The sequence below is a fragment of the Danio aesculapii genome, chromosome 17, assembly GCF_903798145.1.
Source record: "Danio aesculapii chromosome 17, fDanAes4.1, whole genome shotgun sequence".
Taxonomy (NCBI): Eukaryota; Metazoa; Chordata; class Actinopteri; order Cypriniformes; family Danionidae; genus Danio; species Danio aesculapii.
The window spans coordinates 7,226,723-7,251,993 of record NC_079451.1 but is presented as its reverse complement, the minus strand read 5'-3'; the positions used below and the strand labels follow the sequence as shown (position 1 = coordinate 7,251,993).

At 34.0% G+C, this 25,271-nt stretch overlaps 1 protein-coding gene across 1 annotated transcript in view; it reads right to left on the bottom strand.

The window, feature by feature from the left end:
• Positions 1–3,474: 3,474 nt before the first annotated feature.
• Positions 3,475–25,271, bottom strand: part of slc25a21 (solute carrier family 25 member 21) — a 197,881-nt gene continuing 176,084 nt past the window's right edge. The window contains exons 7-11 of the mRNA XM_056476979.1: positions 21,242–21,349; positions 20,973–21,137; positions 11,626–11,807; positions 6,132–6,184; positions 3,475–4,601 (exon numbers count right to left, since the gene is read on the bottom strand). Of these exons, the coding sequence (XP_056332954.1) occupies positions 4,540–4,601; positions 6,132–6,184; positions 11,626–11,807; positions 20,973–21,137; positions 21,242–21,349 (570 nt within the window). The 3' untranslated portion in view covers positions 3,475–4,539. The remainder of the gene's footprint in view (positions 4,602–6,131; positions 6,185–11,625; positions 11,808–20,972; positions 21,138–21,241; positions 21,350–25,271) is intronic.

Genomic DNA, 25,271 nt, shown 5'->3' with positions numbered 1-25,271 from the left:
TGTCTTTTCTTATTTATTTGTAACCTAGTTTTGATTTCTTGAAATCAAAATTTGATGAGATTGGGTTTTTAATGATCGTTTCATAAAATATTAGATATTTATATTAGTTTAATACAGGGATGTCAAACTCAATTGCTGGAGGGCTGCCGCTCTGCAGTTTTGTTCCAACCCTAATTAACCACACCTGATCAAACTAATTGAGTCATTCAGGCTTGTTTGAAACCTACAGGTAAGTGTGTTGGAGCAGGGTTGGAACTAAACTGTGCAGGGCTGCGGCCCTCCAGGAATTGATTTTGACATCTCTGGTTTAATGCTATTATAAAGCTACAGTGCTCAGCATAATTGAGTACACCCTTTTTTGAAGATGAATATTTTTATCCATTTCTCAGTAAATATATGCGGTGTATTTAAGCAAAACAGATTTAGTAAACATATATTTCTTACAATAATAGAAAGATAGTACAATTAAATTCAAGCAAAATATTTATATTACAACCTACAAAATTTCAACTACATTTTTCTCTTTTTTTTTTTTTTTTTTTGCTCTTGATTTTTACTCTTTATAAAATTAGTTTTTATTATTTTTCTTTAACATATACATTTGGATGTACTTGATTTTGGACCATTATCGTACGTTATTTTGTAAGATATGCTCCAGATTTGGCTTCAGTACTGACTAATCTGTATATGCCCAAATATAATATTGTAAAGCTTCATATTATAAATATGAATTTAAAAAATAGATTTGTAAGGGGTGTACGTATATATGCTGAGCACTGTATTTCAAACAAAACTTGGGTACATTATGGATAAACCCAACTGTTAGGTTATGTAAATACATTTTTTAACCCAATTGACTTGTCAATAACTTACCCATATTTTGGTTGAAGAATCTCAACAATTTAGGCAGGATGTAGCCCTTGATGTAACTATAAATACTAACTGCCACTATTATCACTTAATTACTCTATTACACCTATATTATTACTACTAAAATACTAATAAAATGGCTATTATAACTACAGTAAATTTCCACACATTTAATTATACATTTTTTAACAATAATATCTGTAGAAATAACTCATTTTAGTGTCCTGTATTCCATTAAAAATAATGTATTATTTAAAAAACATTTAAATGTATTAGCTTTGTTACATGAAAATTCCTGCAAAGCAGCAGCAAACTTCTAAAAAAAGTTTTACAAAAAATATAAATATTTATTTCACATCTAACTAAATCTATAATCAATACATACCAGTCACAATAATTTTGACCCTAATTTTGGTTATTTGATTTGCATAGCATATCTTTGAACTTCTACAGAAACACACGTGCTGCAACATGAACGCGCAAACATTATTCCAAGGCCTTTCGCTCAGGTGTTACATGAATGGCCATACATTCCTGAGAGCTCTTGTGTCTGAGCTTTGTCTAAAGTGGCAATTGATGTGAGACGATAAGGTTAAGAGAGAAAGGAAAAGCTTATATCTCTGAGGGCTTCATATCATAATGGGGCAAAGCCTCCCAACTGTTTAAACACCCACTGCCTTCCTTTTTCTGCTGGACAAAAACATGATTAATAAAACAGAAGACATCTACAGTCAGAACCCCAACACAAACCGTCCCTAACATTACGATATACATAGACAATCCCCACATGTTGCAGTGCAAACAGTCATTCTGGCAGGCATTGCAGCTTATTTGACTTGGAAAACACTTTCACCCCAACCCCGTGGTCACGGACCGTTGCTTTCAGGATCGAGGTGCTGTTTTGAGCACATATAAACCACCAAAAAGGCAGACACGAAACCACCACAAATAGAGGCCATCGCATGTCACAACTCCCCAGACCCTATTCTATTCAAATCCACAGCTTTGAATGCCATTTTGCCTACTCTGACGCCACTGATACGGACGTTGGCTTTGCTGACAATACAAACGCATCGACTGGACGCACATATCGCAGCCGTTCACACAGGGTCAACAGACGTAAAAAGAGAGGCCTGTTCGAGAAATAGAAACGCAGCACTTTGGTACAAAGGTTTTGCAGATTAATCTAAAGTTAAAATCACAATTTTTCATTTGAAATAGCACCGAGAAAATGTGTATTTTTCCAAGGCGGTGCAGTCGTGACAGGAGGAAACATGACAAACACCTTAATCTTAAAGCGACCATTGAAACGGAGGAAAAGTGAAAACACACTTGCTCACGCGCCCACATCTGTTTAGTATTAATTCGTATGGAAAGTCAAGTCAAATGTCACATGGTTATCTTTAGCTGACTGTGTGCAATCAGGCTTCAGACAGGAGTACGGAGAACGGTAACACTGCACAGACTGAACCGGCCCGAGGTGCAAACTTGATTTTTTAGGGAGAATGACCATAAGCAGACTGTTTTTCCTTTCGTGAAGCTGGAAGAGTGTGTTTCAGGCGCTCAGGGGTAAGCACTAGTTCTTGGTGGCTGCAGTGCACATCTCTTTGCCACACAGGGAAACTTCTGCGATGAAGAAAAAGCGAAGTAAAAAACTTCAAACGAAAGAGTGAAGGGAGAGAAAGCTTAAGGGATTATATAACAAAAGAATAAATTATCTGATATAATGCTCCAAATGACTCGGAAAAAGTCTTAGCGGGAAAATATGAGCAGTCTGAAAATGCGTCTGGTGAAGAGAAGCTTCAAAAGGCCGTTGAAAGGATTGACAGCGAACAAGAGTTGAAATGGAGGATGAGCATCGCAGACATCAGGTGAATATAACAAAAGCCTTCACTGTCTTCAAGTCAACCGAATGAGGTAAAACATGACATTTAAAGAGAGGAGGAGGGAAATAAGAACTGGTCAGGGTGGATTCAAAGGATGACATATTGTTTTAACTCATCCAACAAGTTGTGTTTAAGCGACACAGTGCTAGCAGAGTATGCGAACAATATAAAACTGTCTTTACCGACAAGAGCTTCACTTTTCTATTATGACAGCACTCAGAGGCCGTCCTGATTGTTTAGATTTTATTTGCATTTTTCAGTTTTGTTATTTCAAGTTGTGCTGAGTTATGATGAAGCAGCCTGCAGGCCTGGAGAGATGAGTGAGAGTGAGCGTCTTGGCTCATGATGCTATGATGACATACTGGATTGCAGTATGAAGGAAGACAGAGAGAGAGCGAGAGAGAAAAAAGATTGCTAAAAAAATAAAACAAATCAGGTGATTCATCATTGCTAGTGACTGTCACCACAAAGTAAAACCACAGAGATTCCTCCCCCACTGTAATCTGTTATTACTAATAACAAAGAATTATAAGTTTCAAATCAGTGAATTACAGTGAATTAAATCCAGCTTTAAAATTCTGATTTAAATAACAGCAAACAGCGCACAGTAGTAGGTCAATGGTTACGGAAATCCGGGGAGTTTTGAAAACTTTGATGCCCAGGCCAGGGACAAAGACAAAACAAAACAAATATTATGTGAAATAATCTTCATCCGGGAATCACAAGCAACAGGAAAAGTCATGAAACTTCATTATTCAAAATATGTGGTAGTCCTGCGTTAATAAATTTCCATACAGAGTTTTATTTCCTAGGCACCAACAAAGGACCCCACCAATTTATTGTAGTTCAGGAGCATTTATTAGCAAAATACAGCCATTAAATGAACAATTTTAACCTCTTTGGAGATTGGAAGATCTTTTAATTACTGTTTTAACAATTACTGTTTATCCCAAAATGATCTTGAAAACCCAGAATACTTCCGTTGAGTTTGACTGCCCATAAATCAATTTCTGCTTGAGCCAAAATTTATCAGACATTTAATATAGTTACAAAATAGAATAATACCACTTTGCCTGGGTAAGATAAGCTTGAAGCTATAGTTCAGCCAAAATAAATCTCTCTGAGCCTCATCCTTCTGTTAAACACACACAAAATAAGGTATTTATAAAAAATGCTGAAAACCAGTAACCAATCACTTTCCATAGTAACTTATTTCATACTGTGTATGTATGGCTTTATTTGATGTCACTAGAAAATATAAAAGGAAATGCAGAGAAAACTATGAGAAATTTTAAATTTTTTTTGGGCTACTATCCTTTTAACACAATTTCAACCTTCTTCTCAATATAAATAAATCTGTTTGCATTCTGGATTTGAAACTTTGATATCTGAGACACCAAAAGCACAGATTAACTAAATCTTAATCTAATGGTTGCCAGCTAAAGACAGCAGATGCGTCTCTCAGGCTTCAGTCATGCTCAGTCAGATATTTTCTTAATTTAAGTTAAAAACGAGGTGCTGTTTGTATTTGGTATAGGGTGTGTGGTTCCTATTGCATTTGCAGGCATGTGGACAGGTGACTCTTGGATGTCTCAGTAGTTGTGTTCTGTGATATATAAACAAGAGTAGGAATGTAAGGTTGATCCAGGGAGTGACGGTGCTGTCGTGTAGAGCCTACGTGCCATGTCTGAGGAATTGCAGATATTAAAGGCACTAGTAGTGTGATTGTTTGGGTCAGATATGGCGTTTTGTCTGAAAGACCTGGAATGCAGATTTTTGAAGATCACCAGTTCTTCTGTAGCCAGCCAGACATGTATTCATACACCAGCAGCATGACTGCGCCTCCTAAATACAGAAAGGAACTGTCAATAAAAGGGTTAGATCAAAAATGATCTCATTAATTGCTCACCCTCATGTTGTTCCAAACCCCTCAGAACTTAGTTGGTCTTTAGAACATAAATAATGATATTTTAGGTGAAATCTGAGTACTCTCATCAAAGTCCAGAAAATATAAAAATAAATGCCCAAAACAGACCATATATCTTCAGTGGTTCAATCAGAATATTATCAAGTTATACGAGAATACTTTCATGCGCACATAACATAAAAACAACTCCTCAATTCAACAGTTTCTTCTCCTCAGTTTCAGCATAGGGCACACGTATAGAGGGTCATGTTTGGTCGCACCTCTGAAGTATTCGGATACGATTTGCTTTGTTTTAAACAGAGGACGTCGTGCATGCATCTGTGGTATACATCACTGCACAGACTGAATGCACACAATATACTGACACTGAGGTGAAGAAACTGTTGAATAAAGTCTTTATTTCTGTTTTATTCTTGTAGCTTGATAATATTCCAGGGGAATCACTGGCCACATGGTCTGTTTTGAGGATGCTTTTTGGTATTTGTCTGGACTTTGAACTATTAGGGAACCTTGCTGTTTATGGAGGATGAGAGAGTACTCAGATTTCACCTACAATATCTTAATTTGTATTCTGAAGATCAAAAATCTTGGGAGTTTGGAACGACATGAGGGTAAACCTAAAGTAAAAGGCATGGATATGTGTCATGTTATGGAATAGTTTGTCAAAAATGAAAATTTATCATTTGTTCAACCTCACTCCAAAGCTGCAGTTGAAGTCAGAATTATTAACCCCCCTGAATTATTAGGCCCCATGTTTATTTTTTGTCCCCAATTTCTGTTTAACGGAGAGAAGATTTTTTTTAACACCTTTTCAAACATAATAGTTTTAATAACTCATCTCTGATAACTGATTTATTTTATCTTTGCCATGAAGACAGTAAATAATATTTGACTAGATATTTTTCAAGACACTTCTATACAGCTTAAAGTGACATTTAAAGGCTTAACTAGGTTAATTAGGTTAACTAAGCAGGTTAGTGTAATTAAGCAAGTTATTATATAATGATGGTTTGTTCTGTAGACTGTCGAAAAAAAAAATGCTTATATAGGGGATAATAATGTTGCCCTTAAAATGGATTAAAAAAATTTAAAACTGCTTTTATTCTAGCCAAAATAAAACAAATAAGACTTTCTCCAGAAGAAACAATATTATCAGACATACTGTGAAAATTTTCTTGCTCTGTTGAAAATCATTTGGGAAATATGGAAAAAAGAAAAAAAAATCAAAGAGGGTTAATAATTTCCACTGTATATGACTCTTTCCTTTGCATAACACACACAAGATATATTTTTAAGATTTTTGGTAACCTAACAAGTTTCTCAAAAAGTCTAAATATCTTCTTTATTGTTTGTAAATAAGTTTAGCATGATGTAATTTTCGTTTTTGCATGAATTATCACTTTAATATTGCAAAACATTTATTATATGTTTCTTCTATGTAATGTTACCTGGTCCAAGTCTCATTATCTTGGGAATCAGTCCTTTGTATAAGGCAAGATATCTGGAAGGAGAAAGTTAGACACAGGCATCAGTTCTATTTGTTAGAAACAAATGAAGAAAATTAAACATGTAAAAGGAATAGTTCACCCAAAAATGAAAATTTACTCCATATGTACTTGTTGTCAGTTGGTTCCAAATGTTTATAAGTTATATAAAAATATTATGAAGAAAGCTAGAAACCAGTAATCATTGACTCTCATAGTAGGAAAAATAAATACAATAAAAGTCAATGGTTACAGGCTTTTAGCTTTCTTTATAATATCTTATTTTGTGTTTAGCAAACATAAGAAACCCAAACAGGTTTGGAACAAGTAAAGGGTGAGTAAATAATGACAGAATTTTCAGTTTTGGGTGAACTATCCCTTTAATGCAGTTTTTTTCCTTGCACAATGCAGCGACTTCAATAAGCCATACTACCAAGTCTTATATTAATCAATGCACATTTAGAACTTAATAAATGCAGTTTAATATGGTAAACTAAAGCTCAACTGTTGATATGCAAGACCAAACCCAAAATTTACACATCCTAAGAGGACAAAATTTTAAAATGAACTGACTTAAATAATATAATATAATATTGCAGTTTTAATTGGTTCAGTTGGAAGTTCAGATCATTTGTGTCTTTAATGCCCTGATTGTAACAATTTGTTGTACATCATGTGAGGGAAAAATACATATTTTCTTTTGCAAAATGTATGCAGTTTGAATCAACAAGCCAAAATAATCAAAAAGAAAAGAAAATAAGGAGACAACAATGTCCATAAGGATACACAAAGGTTAAACTATCCTGCTTCGGAACACCAGGGAGCATAAATAAACTTTTCCCTTAACTCCTGATCATTCTTTCACACATCCTGTTACTTCAGAACACTTGGAATGTAGCACTTATAAAAGCTACAAAAGTCATTCATTCAAGAGCTGTGAGTGATTGTGAATTTGTCTTTTGTGCACTCAAAAATAACTTTCTTGTTCAAAATACTTTTTTAAAATGAGCTGAAACCACACAATTCAATGTCTTTAATTAATTGTTTTATGTTCAATCTACTTAAATTTGCGACTTTTAAATTTGCTAACTTCATCAATGTGTTGGTACAACATGAAGGATTTTTTTACAGTGTGGTTAATATTAAGTGGATGTTAAAGGGATAGTTCCCCCAAAAATGAAAAATCCTTGATCATTGTCTCATGTGATTTTTAAATCTTTATGAGTTTATTTCTTCTGTTAAATACAAAATAAGTATTTAAAAAATGCTGGTTGATGCCACCAATTGACTTTCATAGTTGGAAAAAATACTATGAAAGTCAATAGATACAATCAACCAGCATGTTTCAAAATACTTATTCGTTGTCCAACAGAAGAAACTCAAATAGGAGACTTAAACAAGTAAAGGATGTGTAAATGATCACAGAAATGTCCTTTTTGGGTCAATTATCAATTTAAGCAGGAATACAGGCCGCTGTCACTTGAGGAGCCACACAGATCCAATTTACGCATGTATTTTCATTCTCAACTGTATATTTTCATTTATCACATGACTGATGAAGGTTTATATAATCATTAAGCGCTGTATTCTGACACATTTTGTATGTGTATTTGACCTTTTGAGTGCAGTCACATATATCCCAACCCATCCTCAACATGGACATCGTGCCTCAGCATACATTTTTGCAAATTGTAAAATACTTTGCTCCGGGTACATTTTATTGCATGTTTTAGCTGATAAACCACTAGAGGGAACTGTATACGTTTTTGTGAATCTGAAATGTGTTACCCAGGGTATGTTTTTTATATGTTTCAGATAGGAGTCTTGTACACATCAAAGGTAATGCGGGTAATTGTCAGATCACCTAGACCAGCAAACCACTGACCCTAAACCCAACCAACAGTGTTTTCAGTCCCACTTTATATTAAATGGCTTTGATTACTTTGTACTTACATTTAAATTAATCATTTAATACAATGCACATTGCACATGTGCATACATGCTTTGCATCGCACTGATGTTTTAATCTATTTTACATCTATATGCTTGTAATTACATCTGTAATTAATTTTTGTAACTACATTCAGAATTAAACTGTTGACCCATCCCTCACCTTAACCCAATCTTAAACCTAGCCATACCCACAGACCTGTCCCTAACCTTACCCAAATCCCACTTCAAGAGGACCAGAAGTGGTGTGCAATACTATATGAACACAATAAGTACATTGTACTTATTTTCTGGTGTGAGTACATAGTAATTAAGGCCACTCAATATAAAGTGTTTTCAAAAGCCCACATGAGAGAAAAGGACACTGCAACCACATAGTTTTACCTTTATTTTACAATGCTTTTAACTCTTTTGTGGAAGCGTGCTTCATCAGTCTCACATCTGAGCGCTTAGCATTACAGCATCATACAAAGTGAGCTACCAAACAAACTGACCATACCAGAAAAGTTAGATAGGTGAGCCGAACTCATTTGATTACATATAATAGACACTGTTAAATTGTTTTGTGGTATTTATTTGGTGTTGTGCAAAGAATTGCATTAATATAATCGTTTAATCATCGATAAAATGTCCCTGTAAATATCATTAGTGTGAAAAGAAACAACAGTTGTTGCCGTCTTACTGCCCCATAGTGTTTTATATAGAAACTGCAGTCAAGCATGTGTTTAAGAATGTTTTTGCGGCTTCACAAAACATGTAGGCTGAAGCACGTATTTCCAATGAGGCCATGTTAGATATACTTCTGAGGAAGCACAAGTTCTCTTTAGCGGTTTTAGAAACATGTTGCATAATTTTTCTGATTTGCATGTGAAAACTGCTTTTTTAGAGGCACTACTGTAAAGCACACCGCTGGAAAAAGGGCGCAAAGGTGAACCATAATCATTTTATCTCAATGACTGTAAATTCATAATCATTAATGGCCAAATTTAAAATGGAAACCATTGTATTTTTGTACCACTGAAACCATTGTACAACTCATATTTCGCATACAACGAAAGGCTAGACTCCACAGTGGCGGGACGCGTGTGATGCTGGAGCAGGTAAAGGCCACTAATAGCTTGTGTACCTGCCCTAATGTGTTCAAGCTGGACTGTGGCATTGGGCCTGGCGCTCAGCCTCATGTCCTCTGCTTGTGCTGGTGTTAATAAGGCTTGAGCCACTTCCTCTCTGCCCCGCTGTCTGATTAGACTGACCCGCTGAGCGCCGCGCGCCTCGTTAGGACCTGCTTAACGACGTCTCCCATAGGGACCACTAATTAGCCAGGACTGTGTCGTGTTAGAGGGCTGGACAGGATGGGGTACCCTCTCAGCACCCCTAAAACTAAAACAGCTTCAGTGTCTCTATTTAACTCAGACACACACACGCACACACAAGGCCTTAGTTTTTTTTTGGCCTTTAATAAGAAATGAGCTGCCGTTGCCTTTGTATAGAGTGAACGGACCAATCGAGAAGCCATGAAACTACTAATTCTGTCTTAAAGCATCACATGAGGCTTATCAATTCAATTCCATCATTATAGGCTCCAGATCATATCAGAATCAGCACAGTGTTTACAGTGTGAATGGACACTAGTTATATTAGAATGTCAGTTGATCTCGGGATTTGCATTCTGAAATGCAAAATTGAAATTGCATTGAAATGACTGAATTTTCAGTATTCTTATTTGTTATTAAATGGTAAAATGGTTGTAATTTATCAACAGTGGACTTTTTGATATTAATATGCAGTCAAGATTGTTAAACTATGATTTCACTAGTTGCTTTATTACTATAATTTTATTTAATGCATGCTTGCTGATTAAATGTATTAATATCTGTCTATATATGAAGACTTCAGAAGCAAGTGCCGTCTGAAATTTCCATCGAAAATGAGCATTTTTATCAGACTCCTATGTTTATGTTGAGTTATTTCATTTTAAAGACCTTTAAAAGACTATATTCTGTGCCATAAACTTGAAATTACTGAACCTACACACAGGAGTCTGATAAAAATGCTAATTTTAAAGGAAATTTTAAACTGCTTTTTGAGGTTTTTGCATCCGAACTCTTCGTATTCTCATTCATTCATTTCCCCTCGGCTTGGTCCCTTATTTCAGGGTTTCTGCAGGTCAAATTTAAGACTTTTAAAGACCTTTTTAAGGCCATTATGAATTAAATTTCAGACTTACACAAGGCTAAAACGCTAATAATTTTGTTTTCTAATAGCCCAGTTAAAACATAAAAAAACATTAAAAACAAATATTATTGTAAAGAAGATAATTAAACCATATTGGTAAATAGAGTTAATAAATAAACACTTGTTAAAACTTTTATTGAGATGGAATGTTATGTGATTGTATGGGTTTTAGCCCGATTGGGTAGCTTTACAAATATGTACATATATGTACATAAAAAAATAAGACCTGTTTAAAATGATTTAAGACCTACAACACATTTCAGTGAATTTAAGACGTTTTAAGGCCTAAAATTTTGTTTTTTAAAATTTAAGACTTTTTAAGACCCCGCGGATACAAATAGCATTCACTTTAACTGAAAACAATCAATCACTTACACATTTGAGAAAATATTTCTCGTTGTAACTAACCATATTATTGTTATTCTTCACTTTACACAAAATGTTTTTATATTAAAACTGTATTTTCCCCCACATTATCTGGCAGCAAATCTGTTTTGTTTAAACATGTATTTTCTAAGAAATAAGGATAAAAGTATAAAATATAAATATAAATAAACACATTAACTATAAAACATGAAAGAAAATAAATCCCTGATGGCACCATAAAAAGATAAAGATTAAAACTGAAAAAAGCTTAAACTAATTAATAAAACACAAAACCATATTACTAAAACATAAACTAAAATTTAAATAAAAACTAAAATCTGAAAATAAAAAGAAACTATTTTATATATAAATATATGACATGTAATAATACAAATCATAATAAATGTTAAAGTACGAACTAAAAACACGCTCATTACAGAATTTGTGCAATTATGTCTTTATGCATAACAATTGAAATCATTAATGTATGTTGGAATAAATTCATATGAAAAAAAGAGCCATATATCCTTGACACTGCATAACTGTGGAGAGAGGGAGGAACATTTCTGCAGTTTTATAGTTATGTAACTATATGTAACTACATCTACATTAAGTTTGTCACTCATTCAGATCTAGACAAATGAAATGACGCAAACTAAATCAGTATTTATTTTTAGAACATACTAAATCTTGTACTTCAAAACAAAAAGACCAACTAAATAGAGATATAGAGGCTGTTTAAATGTGCCGGTTGTGAGAACTTGCCCTCTTGTCCCCCACGGGCAAAGGATAAGCATAAAACATTGTGTTATTTTTTTTTTTCTGTTGTAGGTAAAGCCTGTAGCTGTTTGGTGTGGGGTTTGGTTAAAGCCTATTTTGACACCTGTAGCTGTGGCTCAGGTCTTACCCCTCCTCACGGTACACCAGTGCCATGCTCTGAAAGCAGCTGCGGTACTTGATCTCTCCTGGAACAGGCTGAGGACCCTGGATTCGACTTTTAGCCACATCGAAAGGAATGTTTACGCAAGACGAGACCGTTCCGGACACCAAACCAATGGCAAACTTCCTCATGAACTCCAGCCGAGGGTCCTGATAGACAGAGAGAGAGAGAATTAAGAATTATCTGGGACTGATTATAGAACAGCAGAATACCTGAGCTGCATTGTGTAAAGAAAAATCTGTAAAATGTATGGTAGATTACTGTATTTTGTAGCTATAATTACCGGAAATGAACTTTTAGTGGTAATGGTAATATAAAAAAACTATTCGAAATTTTACAGTAAATTACCGTATTTTGTAGCTGTGGTTACCAGAATTTAACTTTTATAAATATGGTAATGTAAATGGTAAATTACCATATTTTGTAGCTATGGTTACCAGAATTTAACTGTTATAAATATGGTAACATAAATGGTAAATTACCGCATTTTGTAGCTGTGGTTACTAGAATTTAACTGTTATAAATATGGTAACGTTAATAGTAAATTACCATATTTTGTAACTATGGTTACCAGAATTTAACAGTTAATGGTAATATACAAAACAATTAAAAAATTTATGGTGAATTACCGTATTTTGTAGCTGTGGTTACCAGAATTTAACTGTTATAAATGTGGTGACGTAAATGGTAAATTACCATACTTTGTAGCTATGGTTACCAGAGTTTAACTGTTATAAATGTGGTAACATAAATGGTAAATTACCATATTTTGTAGCTAAGGTTATCTGAATTTAACTGTTAAAGGTAATGGTAATATGAAAAACAATTCAAAATTTGATGGTAAATTACCGTATTTTGAATATAGTTTAACTGTTATAAATGTGGTAACGTAAATGGTAAATTACCGTATTTTGTAGCTGTGGTTACCAGAATTTAGCTGTTAATGGTAATATGTAAAACAATTCATAATTTTATGGTAAATTACCGTATTTTGTAGCTATGGTTACCAGAATTTAACTGTTATACATATGGTAAGTTAAATGGTAAACGACTGTATTTTGTAGCTATGGTTACCAGAATTTAACTGTTATAAATATGGTAAGGTAAATGGTAAATGACTGTATTTTGTAGCATTGGTTACCAGAATTGAACTGTTATAAATATGGTCAGGTAAATGGTAAACGACTGTATTTTGTAGCTATGGTTACCAGACTTTAACTGTTATAAATATGGTAACATAAATGGTAAATGACTGTATTTTGTACATTTGTCAGACACCAGTGTTTCAAAGCACTAACATCTACACAACTTAACTTTGTTACTCAGACAAAAACACAACCATAAGCAGGTGTGGATGAACAGGTCATATGATGAACCAGTGCTCATCACAAACTCCTAATACATTCACACAACTACTAAACACTATCATAGTAACACACACAATTAATGCAAGCAAACAATTAATGCAATAAATACTATTTATCAACATTAAAGCTCTAATGTGCTTAACTAAAATAAAAAAAAAATGTGAAAAAAGAATCGTAATGTCAACAAAAAAAGTTGTGCAGGGAATTCTGGCAAAGTCAATTTACGGTTATTCAGTGTTTATAATAAGGAAAATTACTGTTACAGTACATATTTTTACTGTAGCATTTTTACAGTTGAATTGACAAACATTTTTTACAGTGTGTGTTTAAGAGGCTGAAATAAGACAGACTGTGAGAGTTTACAGACTCTAGGGTCCAGCCAGTTGGCCCATTGAAGGTGTCTACTGCTGGATGAAGGTTCACTGCGTGTTCGATCTTTCCAGTGCACAATGTTGAATTTATTTAAATTTAACTCATATCTGACTCTAATTTTAATACGAAGTAGTTAAGAATATCAATATATTTATTTTTTGTTATATCTGACTCTCAATATTATATCAAATTATAATTTAGATGAATGTTTGAATCTTTTTTCTTCACTTGTAACTATTACATTTGTTCATTCAGATGCTCATGTCGCTCAGAGGAATCACCTCAGCCGGTGGCGTCCCTCACGGTCACACTCTCGTCAGTCTTGATTAAAGTATTAGGTAACTGACTAATACTTTTATATGGCCGCTTCTGTGTTTGCTCACTCTAAAGTATTTTTGATTAGTCCCCTTAGATGTACCCCCTTGAGTTAAAGGTAATATTATTTCTAATCAGAGGTCATGGCCAATTTTATAAATATAACCGACAACTGTTCTTTATAATAATTTTGGCTTAGGCAAGCTTATGGTTTACCATGTACACTTAATTTAGAATAACATTACTTTCAAACAAGGGTCAGGCACTGTATCAAGGTTACTCATGCAACACCTTGTTGCCCTAGATGGAAATAACTCCTTTTTTACCTAAGTATCAATACCAAGAATGAGTCGGATCCCTAAAATATAGTTCTAATGTAGTGATCTCAACTGGACTTTCGTCTGTGTACTGACCTGATGCAGGAAGTGCTGAAACAAGGATACAGCATTATCTACTACGTTGAATAATTACATAGTAAGCAGAATGCATTCAACATATTTTAATAGTCAGGTATGTATTATGCCAATTATTCAGTAACGTCACAAATATTCAATACAAGACATCAAATTTTCAAAGATAAATCTAAGATCAAAATATACATAGCTGACTTCAAAATATACATACAGAGCATGAGTTCTCTATACTACAGAATAATCTGGTGGCAGAATCGCTCTGATACTTTGCACACTGTGATGTCAGAGATTAATGGATACTGAGGAGCATTTCACAAGCATTACCACCATTAGATCCATATACTTCTTCAACTTCCAGATAATTACAGCAAATTTTACATCGCTAAAGAATACAGAAAAATGAAGGCATATTTTAGGAGAGAACTCCATTCTGATGTCAACAGCAGCAAATTATTGTTAATAATCATATTAGTCTTTTTTCTTATTTGTGTATGTATCAAAATTCTAATTGTGTATTTTTGGGTGTGTGTTTATATATGTGTGTATTATATAATCACTTTAAATTGTATTCATTGTTTATATCTGCTTAAGCAATACATTTATGCCAATAAAGCTCTATCTTATAGTGTGACTGTCTCTAGCAGAGTTCAGTAAATTACAGCTTTTAGAAATTAAAAATAAAATCTGAAAATCATTAATAGGCCTAGTTTTACAAGCAACTATTTAGTACACTTTTATTTCTTATTTTATTTTCTTAAGATATTTTAGTAAACATAGGAACTTCATACATTTCGTTACTGAAAACCATGCCCCTAGATTGTGTGTATACAGAGAGAGAGAGAGAGAGTTTATGAGAGAGGTTATGACATCATGCCAAATATTGTAAGTTTGATTGGGTTAGAATAAATGACTTAGCTTAGACTTAAATGATTTAGCTATATCATATATTTGCTATAAATAAAAGACACAAACAATAGTAAACTTTCGTATTTGTTGAAGATGTAACACACACATTGAAGGAATATTGTGTTAATTCAGATGTAAACCAGACTTTAAATGTGATGTAATGTTAAAGGAGTGTTGTTTATTAGTTGACCATTTTTGCTACCTTAAATAAAATTAATCTAAAATAATGTTAACTGATAAAATTGACAAATAAATAAATAAATAAACAGATACAGTATTTACAGCTTATCTATACACTTTTATTTCAGATAGTTCTATTAGTTTGATGTATTATTTATTCATTCATTTTCTTTTCGGATTAGTCCCTTTATTAATCTGGGGTCACCACAGCTGAATGAACCGCCAACCCATCCAGCATATGTTTTACGCAGCGGATGCCCTTCCAGCCACAACCCATCACTGGGAAACACCCATAGACTCTTATTCACTCACACACACACTCATACACTACAGACAATTTAGCTCACCCAATTCATCTATGGCATGTCTTTGGACTGTGAGGGAAACTGGAGCACCCAAAGGAAACTCTTGCATACTGCGCCAGTGTGTCGCCCCTAATTTAATGTATTAAATGTTCTTCAAAATTTTATTCAAAATTGAAACTATACAGACATATCAAAGATGAACTATAAAGGATAAAAAAAAATCAAAACCACAACAAATTTACAAAGATATATTAAAAAATGTATATTTTAAAATAGTAAATACCATTAAATATTAAAGTACTGTATAGGAAACATCAAATTAAATATTTTTAATATATATATTACTGTTCCCAGTGATGGGTTGCAGCTGGATGGGCTGTGTAAAACATATGTTGGATAAATTGGTGGTTCATTTCGCTGTGGCGACCCCAGATTAATAAAGGGACTAAGCTGAAAAGAAAATGATTGAATGAATACTATTTACATCATGTTAATTTATAACTAAAACAGTGAAAATTTTAACGTTTACAGACAAACCGTGTTGTACCTCTGAGATTTGCTTTTGCCAAAGAAATGACTGAAATAGTCGATTGCTCGTGGACTATTAAGTGGACTATTCCATTAATGACCAATAAAACAACAACTTTCTGCTGACAGTTTTATAGCTAGGGTCATATATTCAAAACTCTGCGATAACACTCTACTTGATCGGAAAATGCAAATAACCAAACACAGACGCAACGTAAAGCAGATAAAGTAACTAATAACCCCACATATGAAAATGCAGATGGAAGGAGAAAAAAAATTGAGCAAGTGAAAGAAGGAGTCTAAGATGAAATGGCAAACCTGGAATTAAAAACCCCAGATCATTTTATGGTATAGCAGGGGCACAGACTGGTTCTTCACAAGGCTCTACGATTGGACAAAACAGGTCACGTGACTGAGGGCAAACTTTGGGAGAGGATTTATAAACAGAGTTCATGCAGGCAGACTGGGAGGCATATGGGGATAATTTGGTTAATTGGTCTGCGACTCGACACTGGTGTATTACTGTACCAAAAGAAGCACGAACCAAGACATCTAATTGGCCAGGATATTTTTTACAAATGACAGCAGCCCAGAAGGACACCCAGCACCGACTGCTCAACCTGAACGTCCCATCGCATTGAAGGTGGAGCGTCGGTGAGCAAAAACAGCATGCTGCATAATTTGTAAAATCCACACCAAACACTTTCTTCAGTGATATTACAACTGCAGCACACTTTTCCATCAGCTTTAATGCAAATGCTCTTTAAGTTGCAGATCTGTAAGGGTTGATGGCTTTAGAGCATAGGGGAAAGGTTGCTCCAGAAAGAATGAGCAACTTATTTGAGGGGGAAAAAGTAGATGTTCAGAGTAAAAAGCCAGACCTACTTTTGAGATTTGTAAAAATTGGACAGCCAAATCAGAGTTTGAGCGTATGATTGAGCGCTGGAGGTTTCAGGCTTCTCAGGCAATACCGATTTTAGCACCAGCTGAACTGGGAATACAAATCTTCAGTAGGACCTCAACTGTAACCCCCCCTCCCCACCAAATACCTCAGTCTGCTTCCAATTAGTTCATTTGAGTAAATCTAATGCTCCAGTTTATACATGTGGAACAGGCGTATGGTAACGTTTCCATTAAACAAAATTAACTTTTGTTTGGGAGTTGAGCCCTGCCGGATGTGTAATCTGAACCTTTGAGGATGTGATGGAGAGCAAACAGGGAAGGTATTAGTGAGGTTTATCTTAGCAGCTCCTCTCCTCCTCCCTCTACTTTTTCTCTCTCTCTCCTTCTGTTAATGTGCTTGGCAGATCCCTGCTTTCATTTGCTGAGACACAGATATTCATCGGCTCATCAGCTTGTGGATGTGTTTGAAAAGTCAACTCCTCCTTTCATCTTACTTATGGTCGCGCATCTCAAATCAAAAGTGCTGCAAGATGCATCAAAGATGAGACGTTTGTTAGTATTTGCTCTTTTTTTTTCTATTGATTTGTTTTTGATGTGTTCTTTTCTTTGTTTGTCTGTTCAGATGTTATTTTCTATGCAGACTGTTTTTGATATTGTACTGTAATGTTAATGCATTTGCAAATTAAATAAAAAACATGAGTTGTCTAAATTTTGGTGTGTTCATATAATTAAATTTACAAAAACGATTTTATATATATATATAAGCAAAAATGCAAACAAATGGTCTACTTTTATGTGCCATATTCACTTTGTTACAGTGAAATGTCAAAATAAGAGTGAAAAAATGTTTATTCTAATTCAGCGCAATAAGATATATCTGTATTAATGAAACAACATCAGTGTTGCCAGATATAGCTGACTTTTTCCAGCACAAAAGCTGTCCAAGACCCGCCCAAATGCATAAAAAAACGCCCAAAATATTAGATTAATATGTAATTTAATTTAAATTCATTTATATTTACTAAATTTATTCAAAGTAAATTTACTTACTTTAACTGTCATAATTTTTTAACCATACAACAACCAAAACCAGCAGTCACAGAACCACAACATAACCGGATCACATTAAAACACTGCCCACCTTTCACCCACACTGCACTTGTTGTGTAGATTCCATTACCAATTACAGTATGTTTTATTTTTGAACTTGGATATAAATTCGTCTCATTTGGTGTTTTAAATTCTTTTGAACATAATTAGGTGTTGCTTGTCCATCAGACAACTCTTCTATGTTTGTTTGCGGGTAAAAAAAATATCAATAAGTGTTAAACCGCTGTGAGTTTAACTGCAGGCGCTGCGTGATGCGCATACACGCGAAGGGGAGTCAGATATGTCTGGGAAGTCAGGTAAAAAAAAAAAAATAAATTTTCAGGGTTTTTCACCTTTATTGGACAGGACAGTAGAGAGTATTGACAGGAAAGCATGGGGAGCAGAGAGGGGAAGGATCAGCATAGGACCGCGAGGCGGAATCGAACTTGGGTCGCCGTGAGCACCGGAGTGCATCTGACGACGCGCTAACCACTACACCACTGGCGCCGACTGGAGAGTCAGATTTTGATACAACTTTCCTTCACCTCCTCTTGCGGGTGGGTGGGCCCATGCAGCTTGCACTATGCTCTGGTCACTACTAACTGAATGGACTAGGAGCACACAGTTATGTTTTGTTAAATAACGTTTCAAAACCGCCCAAATTTTGTCAAACTGGCTATGCCGTTTTTTACACGTGCGATCAAATTCAAAACCGCCCACACTGGCAACACTGAACAACATGCTGTAAACTTATGTACTTATTTAAATATGTAAAAGTATAAGTGATCATACTAATTTGTTAATGATAACCTTTTTGTCAGAAAAAATGGTAAAACCTAGTGGTTTGAAGGAAAGTGGTGAAGTATAAAGATTTAAAATGACAATTAATTAGTATTTTAGGGCTGCATTGTGATTCTTAAAGGCATAGTTCACCTAAAAACCACGATTATTTCATACTTTTCTCACCCTTGACGAATTCCAAACTTTTTTGAATAACAGTATCCATTAACATCTATTGTAGGAACAAACAAGTCTTATGGAAGTCAATGTTTACCAGTTTCCAACAGGAAAAAAAAAAAATAAATAAATAAATAAATTAATTAATTAATTAATGAAAAAAAAAAAAAATAAAAAAAAAATTATATATTTTTATTTGGGTGAGTCTTTTTGTACTAAATATACCCTTTTTCTCAGCTAAATAAGTAGAATGTCATTTATTGGCTGTCTTCGGTAAATCATAGTAAAAATGGATGATAATAATTATTTATTTATTTATTTTGCTCATAAAAACCTGGACAAATTCTAAAGTATATGGGGGAAAGCTGCTTTACATCAATGTAGTTGTAAAGCTTAAGCTAAGAGTTTTAAAGCTAAGAAAGTGGTTTACTCATGTAACACATGAAAGATAAATACGGTTCTTTATGTATCATTATTTACTAGATCAAATATGCATGCAGTATAAACGAAATTTGCTCCCTGACAGAAAATGTATTCATTAAAAATTCAACATTCATTTTTGCTTGGGTATATGATCCCCTATATATTTTTTTTCAATATCGACTGTGTCACTAACCACATGTTGAAAAGATCATTTAAAAAGATAAGGATTCTCCCATTCTATCGGCAAAACATGGAGATAAACAAACACATAAAATGGACTAATGTTGTCTTTGATGTACAATGTGATGATTATAATATAACATCATATTCTGTAGTACCTAATATATCCAACAACTATTCATATGAAATCTTATAATCTCATTCGTACAGTTTAGCATGATTTGCTTATCCCAATGACAGTTGGGTTTTTTAGGGGTGGGGTTGGGTGCCAAGCCTCCTTTTTAAAATTGTGCATTTTCTTACAACTGAACGCGTACAAATTAGCCACTAAACTGACAAAACATATAATAGTTACGTTTCTTCATGAGATCAGGCTAAATATATCTTAATTTACAATATAACATACCCTCTTCTCGCTTTATTTTTTTATTTTTTCAATTCAGCCAAGAGGTCACTTTCTGATATATTTATCCTGAATTGTTCAGACATGTTATGAATGTGTAGGCCAAGCACACCAAATCTTAACTTTGGGACACAGCAAATTTCTTGAGTTGAGTTTGCTTTTCAGGATTTCAATGCTTCTATGGGTATGGAACAAACTTCATTGTACTTTCAGTGCTTAGAAATTTTTCTTTGAAATTCCTTACTTAGAAGTCAGTTGAAAATGATTTCGAGAAGAACATTTCTATAGTCTACAGGACCATTCCATCCCACAAGAAGTTTCTTTATAGAGGAAAAGGTTCTGTGGAATATTATAATGTTTTCCATAGGAATAAAAAAATAAAATAAAGGCCAAAGATTTTATTTGTCCCAAGCCTGTTTGACTTTCTTTCTTCTGTTTCACAAAAGAAGAGATTTTAAAGTTAGCTGGAAACCTTAACCACTGACTTCCATAGAATTGGTTTTCCCCACTATGGTTTTCAGCTTTCTTCAAAATATCTTCTTTATTATTAAACAGAATAAAGAAACTCATCGTGGTTTGGAACCACTTGAGGGTGAGAAAATAGTGAGTAAAGTTTTGGGGGAACTATCCCTTTAACTTGTGTTCTGCAGATGAACGGTCTCGGAGGAACTACATACGGGTAGGTAATTAATAACAGAATTTTCATTTCTGGCTGAACTAAACCTTTAATATTCTAAAAAATGACTTTTTTTTTTCAAATATAAGGAACCTTTTTGTGGACAGAAAAGCTTCCATACATATTCGCCAAAAATAATCCTTTTGTTCACCAAAAGGTCCACTGTGGAACCAAAGATATGCAAACATTTAAGAAGCAAAAACAAAAGAAGGACCTTTTGATAAATATTCAAGACAATAATCCAGATTTTGAACAACATTGAAGGTGAGTCGATGACAAAATTTGAAATTTGCTCACCTGACTGGCAGGAATGGCGTCCTTAACATTAAAGTAGAAACCAAAGTAGATCATGTTGAAGACGCCATGCCGTCCTAGCGTGGAGGTCAGGCCCTTATTAAGCCCACGGAGACCAAAGCCGTCTGTGTTTATAATATTTCTGGCCTGTGCAAAAGTAGAGGGTTGCTGCATGGAGGAAACACAGAAACAACAGTCATCAGGACCCTCGGTGACAAGACAAAAGCCAAAAAACAATAGCGAGATGACAATTAGCAGCTGCAGCCTCTTACCACTTTGAATGAATCCCTGTTGGCCTGTAGGCTCACTTTCACTACTTCAAATGGATTTACAACCAGTGCCTCGGTTAACCCTGACCCCAGGCCAGCCACAGACAGAGCCTAGCAGAGTTACATTACAAGAGAACATGACGCCACATGACGAACGAGAAAGACAGGGAGACTATAAAGAAAGTGGCTTCGTGTTTAATTCAGAACAGACTGTATTTTTTTTAGATGACCAGTCGACACTGAAGGAATGTCACACATAAATGGCATAACTCACAGGAACAATGCTAGGGTGACACTTCGCCTTTCAGGAAAGTGTTTGTATAGACGCAGAGCTTGACTTTAACCCACAAATGAATGAATGAGTGAATGAATGAGACTGCCGCCGTCAATCATTTTCAGAAAGGAAACGCAGACGGGAATCAGAGATGAATGAAGCGGCTCAGACAAAATGAGTGGGACGGAGATAAATTACTTCAGATGGTGCAATAACTGCTCGACCGGATGACGGAGCAAAAGGTTTCATATTTTCATGCTCACAGATGAACAATGGCACCAAATTAACAGCAGTGTTTATTTTCTCGTTCAGCTTACATTTATTTAGTCACAGTTTTTGTGTTTGAATGAAAAACAGCAGTTCATTTCAGTTAGTACTTTGCAATATGAATATGTTGTGCATTTATTTTTCAATCAAATAAATTAGATGTCTAAGAAAATCACTCTAGATTACACTACACTTTGTGTCAAACATGCATTCTGTAATATTATAATCACATTATAAGTGTGTACATGAATGTTTTAAACAGCTTTCAGGAAACAGAGTGTAAATGTACCAGCGTCAAAAAAAATTTATATTTTTTTGGAAAATAAAATAAGTGAAATTAAGTTATAAAACATTTGGTATAACAACAACATTAATGGAAAAATTAAACAAATAATAAGTGAAATACAAAATATATTAAATAATAAGTAAATTACATTATATTTTATAAATTATATTAAAATAAATGTGAATTTTACTCGATTTAAAATTTTCCTTATCGTCAAAGGATTCTTGTTCTATGTCATATCTTCTTTAAATATCTAACAATGCTGTTTAAAATGACATTATATGAAAAAAACATGACACATTTTAATATACAAAATAATGGTGTATTATATGTACTTATAGGTAACATACGCATTCTGAGTTGTACCTAAAATATGAATAAATATATGTTATAACTGATTATGTGAAGGTGACACAGGAGGCTTAGTGGTTAGCACCCTCGCCTCACAACAAGAAGGTCACTGGTTCGAGACCTGGCAAGGTCAGTTGGCATTTCTGTATGGAGTTTGCATGCTCTCCTTGTGTTTACGAGGATTTCCTCTGAGTGCTCTGGTTTCCCCCACAGTCCAAAGACATGCGCTATAGGTGAATTGAATAAACTACATTGGCTGTAGTGTATGTGTGTGAGTAAGTATGTGTGGGTGTTTTACAGTACTGGGTTGCAGCTGGAAGGGCATCCGCTGTGTAAAAACATATGCTGGATAAGTTGGCAGCTCATTCGCTGTGGCGACCCCTGATGAATAAAGGGACTCAGTCGAAGGAAAATGAAATGAAATATGTGAAATTTTATAACATTTTAATTAATTATAAACTTTTTCCCAACAAACAGGTAAAATGGTGTGGTTCAGTGGCATATAAGTATGAAGTATAAAGATGTAAAATAGAATACATTTATATTTGCACACAATGGCATTTACTATTTATAAAAATAAAAACAGTCAAAAAGATTTTATTGCAAAAAAGCAAAATAGTGTCAGACAAATTTTGCACACAGTTTTAACACTGTCTTAATTGATTTTAGTAGCTTTTTTTAACTACAGAAATCAAAACCAAACATACAAAATAATAATAAATAAAATATAAAATAATAAAAATATTTGTATCATTTGTATCAGCTTCCTTCAGAAATCCGTTTCAGGTTTTTTCTTGACTATATAAGTTAATGTTTCTAAAGCCAAACAATAAGACAATTTCTGCAAGCATTGTCCAAAATGTGGGCTTTCTGTATTCATCCAAAAACGAGCTATTATAAGTTTTGCATGTAATAAACAGAAAGTTAACAGTTTTTTATCTGAACTAAAAATGTTTGGAATATGAAAACTATTTGGGTATATCCTGTTTTAATAGCATGGATAAAAAGTTTAGAATTTTCTCCCAAAAATGTTCAACCAAAGGACTCTTCCATAAACAGTGCTTTAGAAATCTCTTTAATGCATTATACACATTGGACAGGAATATTTGGCTTAAATTTGTGAAGTAATTCTGGAGTTATGTACAGTCTTATATTCCATTTATATCGCAGAAGTTTGAATCGTGTATTAATTGTTTGTGCCTACAGACAGACACTCTGCCATTCATCTTCTGTGATACTCTCTTATATCTTATATTTTCTGTATTTTCCTTGCAATAATATTTGCATTTTTAAAAACACTACAAACAACAGCCATTACTTCAATTTTTTGTGGAAGTGAATCAGAATCATTTGAAATAAGTGACTTTTTTGATTAAAAGATTTTTAATAAATTCTTTTTTTTTTAAATACACAATTTCAATCACTGTTCATTTAACATAATAGTGAATCTTTTATCTCTTCTTTCATCAAAACACCACCAAATATTTTTGTCAATAACCTTGAATAGATTAATGTTGCTTAAAAATAATATGTGGTTAATTTTTACTCTTATGATTAGTGACTCTCCATTCAAGCACTTGACCTGTATGTCAGCAGGCTTCAGGCCTACTTTAAGAGTGACAAAGGAGATGTTTGAGTGTGTTTGCATAAGGTGAGCTGGGGATCGTACACACACCCACACCCTCAATTAATACCTTCCAAATGTGCGCGCGCGTGCGTGCGTGCGTGTGTGTGTGTGTGTGTGTGTGTGTGTGTGTGTGATCACTGCACTCGCACATTTGCTCTTTTTGCACATGTGATTGCATGGCCATGTATACATGCTTGTGCATACAATACAAGACAGTGTGTGCGCCTCATTACTCATTTTGTTTCTGAAAACCGGACATCTCCTTGACCGTGTTTACAGAGGCAGCCATTTCTTATTTGTCATATATCAGCACAAGTCTTCATCAATCATACAGTTGTTTCAGCTAGATATATAGCTCAATCACTCGCTCGCTCGCTTACATATGGCAAGCCAGTTTGACTTTTATTACTACATTTTTTATATCAGCAATTATATTCCCACTAGTAAAAATGGCAATTCTTGATATCAACAATGACATCATATAAATTATTGACTACATTATTAAATTGTATTAAAATAAAAATTCTTAATAATTCGATTTTTTGCTAAATGCTTTTCTTATTTTGAGTTTTTGTCTTGTTTTTAGTCCCAATATGTGAAAGTTCTTCAGTCAAGAAGCATTTTCTATACAAGTTAAAAATATGGTTTTGTTTTGAGAAATAATATGCGAGAACTATGAGTTTTCCCTTAAAACAAGCTAAATAATCAGCCAAGGGGGCAAGTGTATTCGTATCGAAATAAGATTATTTTGCTTGTCTCATTAGCAAATTATTTAGCTTATTTTAAGGGAAAACCCACTTAATTTTGACATATTATTTCTAAAAATATTGACAAATTTGCAATATTTTCTATGACAATATTACTTGTCTAGAAAACGCTTCTTTGATATAAAAATTTAGGATTTAGAATTTGTAGATATTTAGAAAAAAAGGCAAAAACTCTAAGTAAGAAAAGTGTAATGACAGTTTCTATATCACGAGTTACATTTCTACTAATACAATGGCAATTCTTGATTTCAATAATGAGATCATTTCTCACAGGAATTGAATTCATGATATCAGAAACTGAATTTTAGCTAGGAAAATGAGTGTAATTCTTGATATCTGTAATTTCACTTGTTCTAGTTAAACGTCACCATAAGCTGTCATTCAAATTTAATTGTTGGTATCAAGAGCTAAATTTCTACTAGTTTCACAGGTGTTTTCTTTTTACTTATGGTTGTGAATTG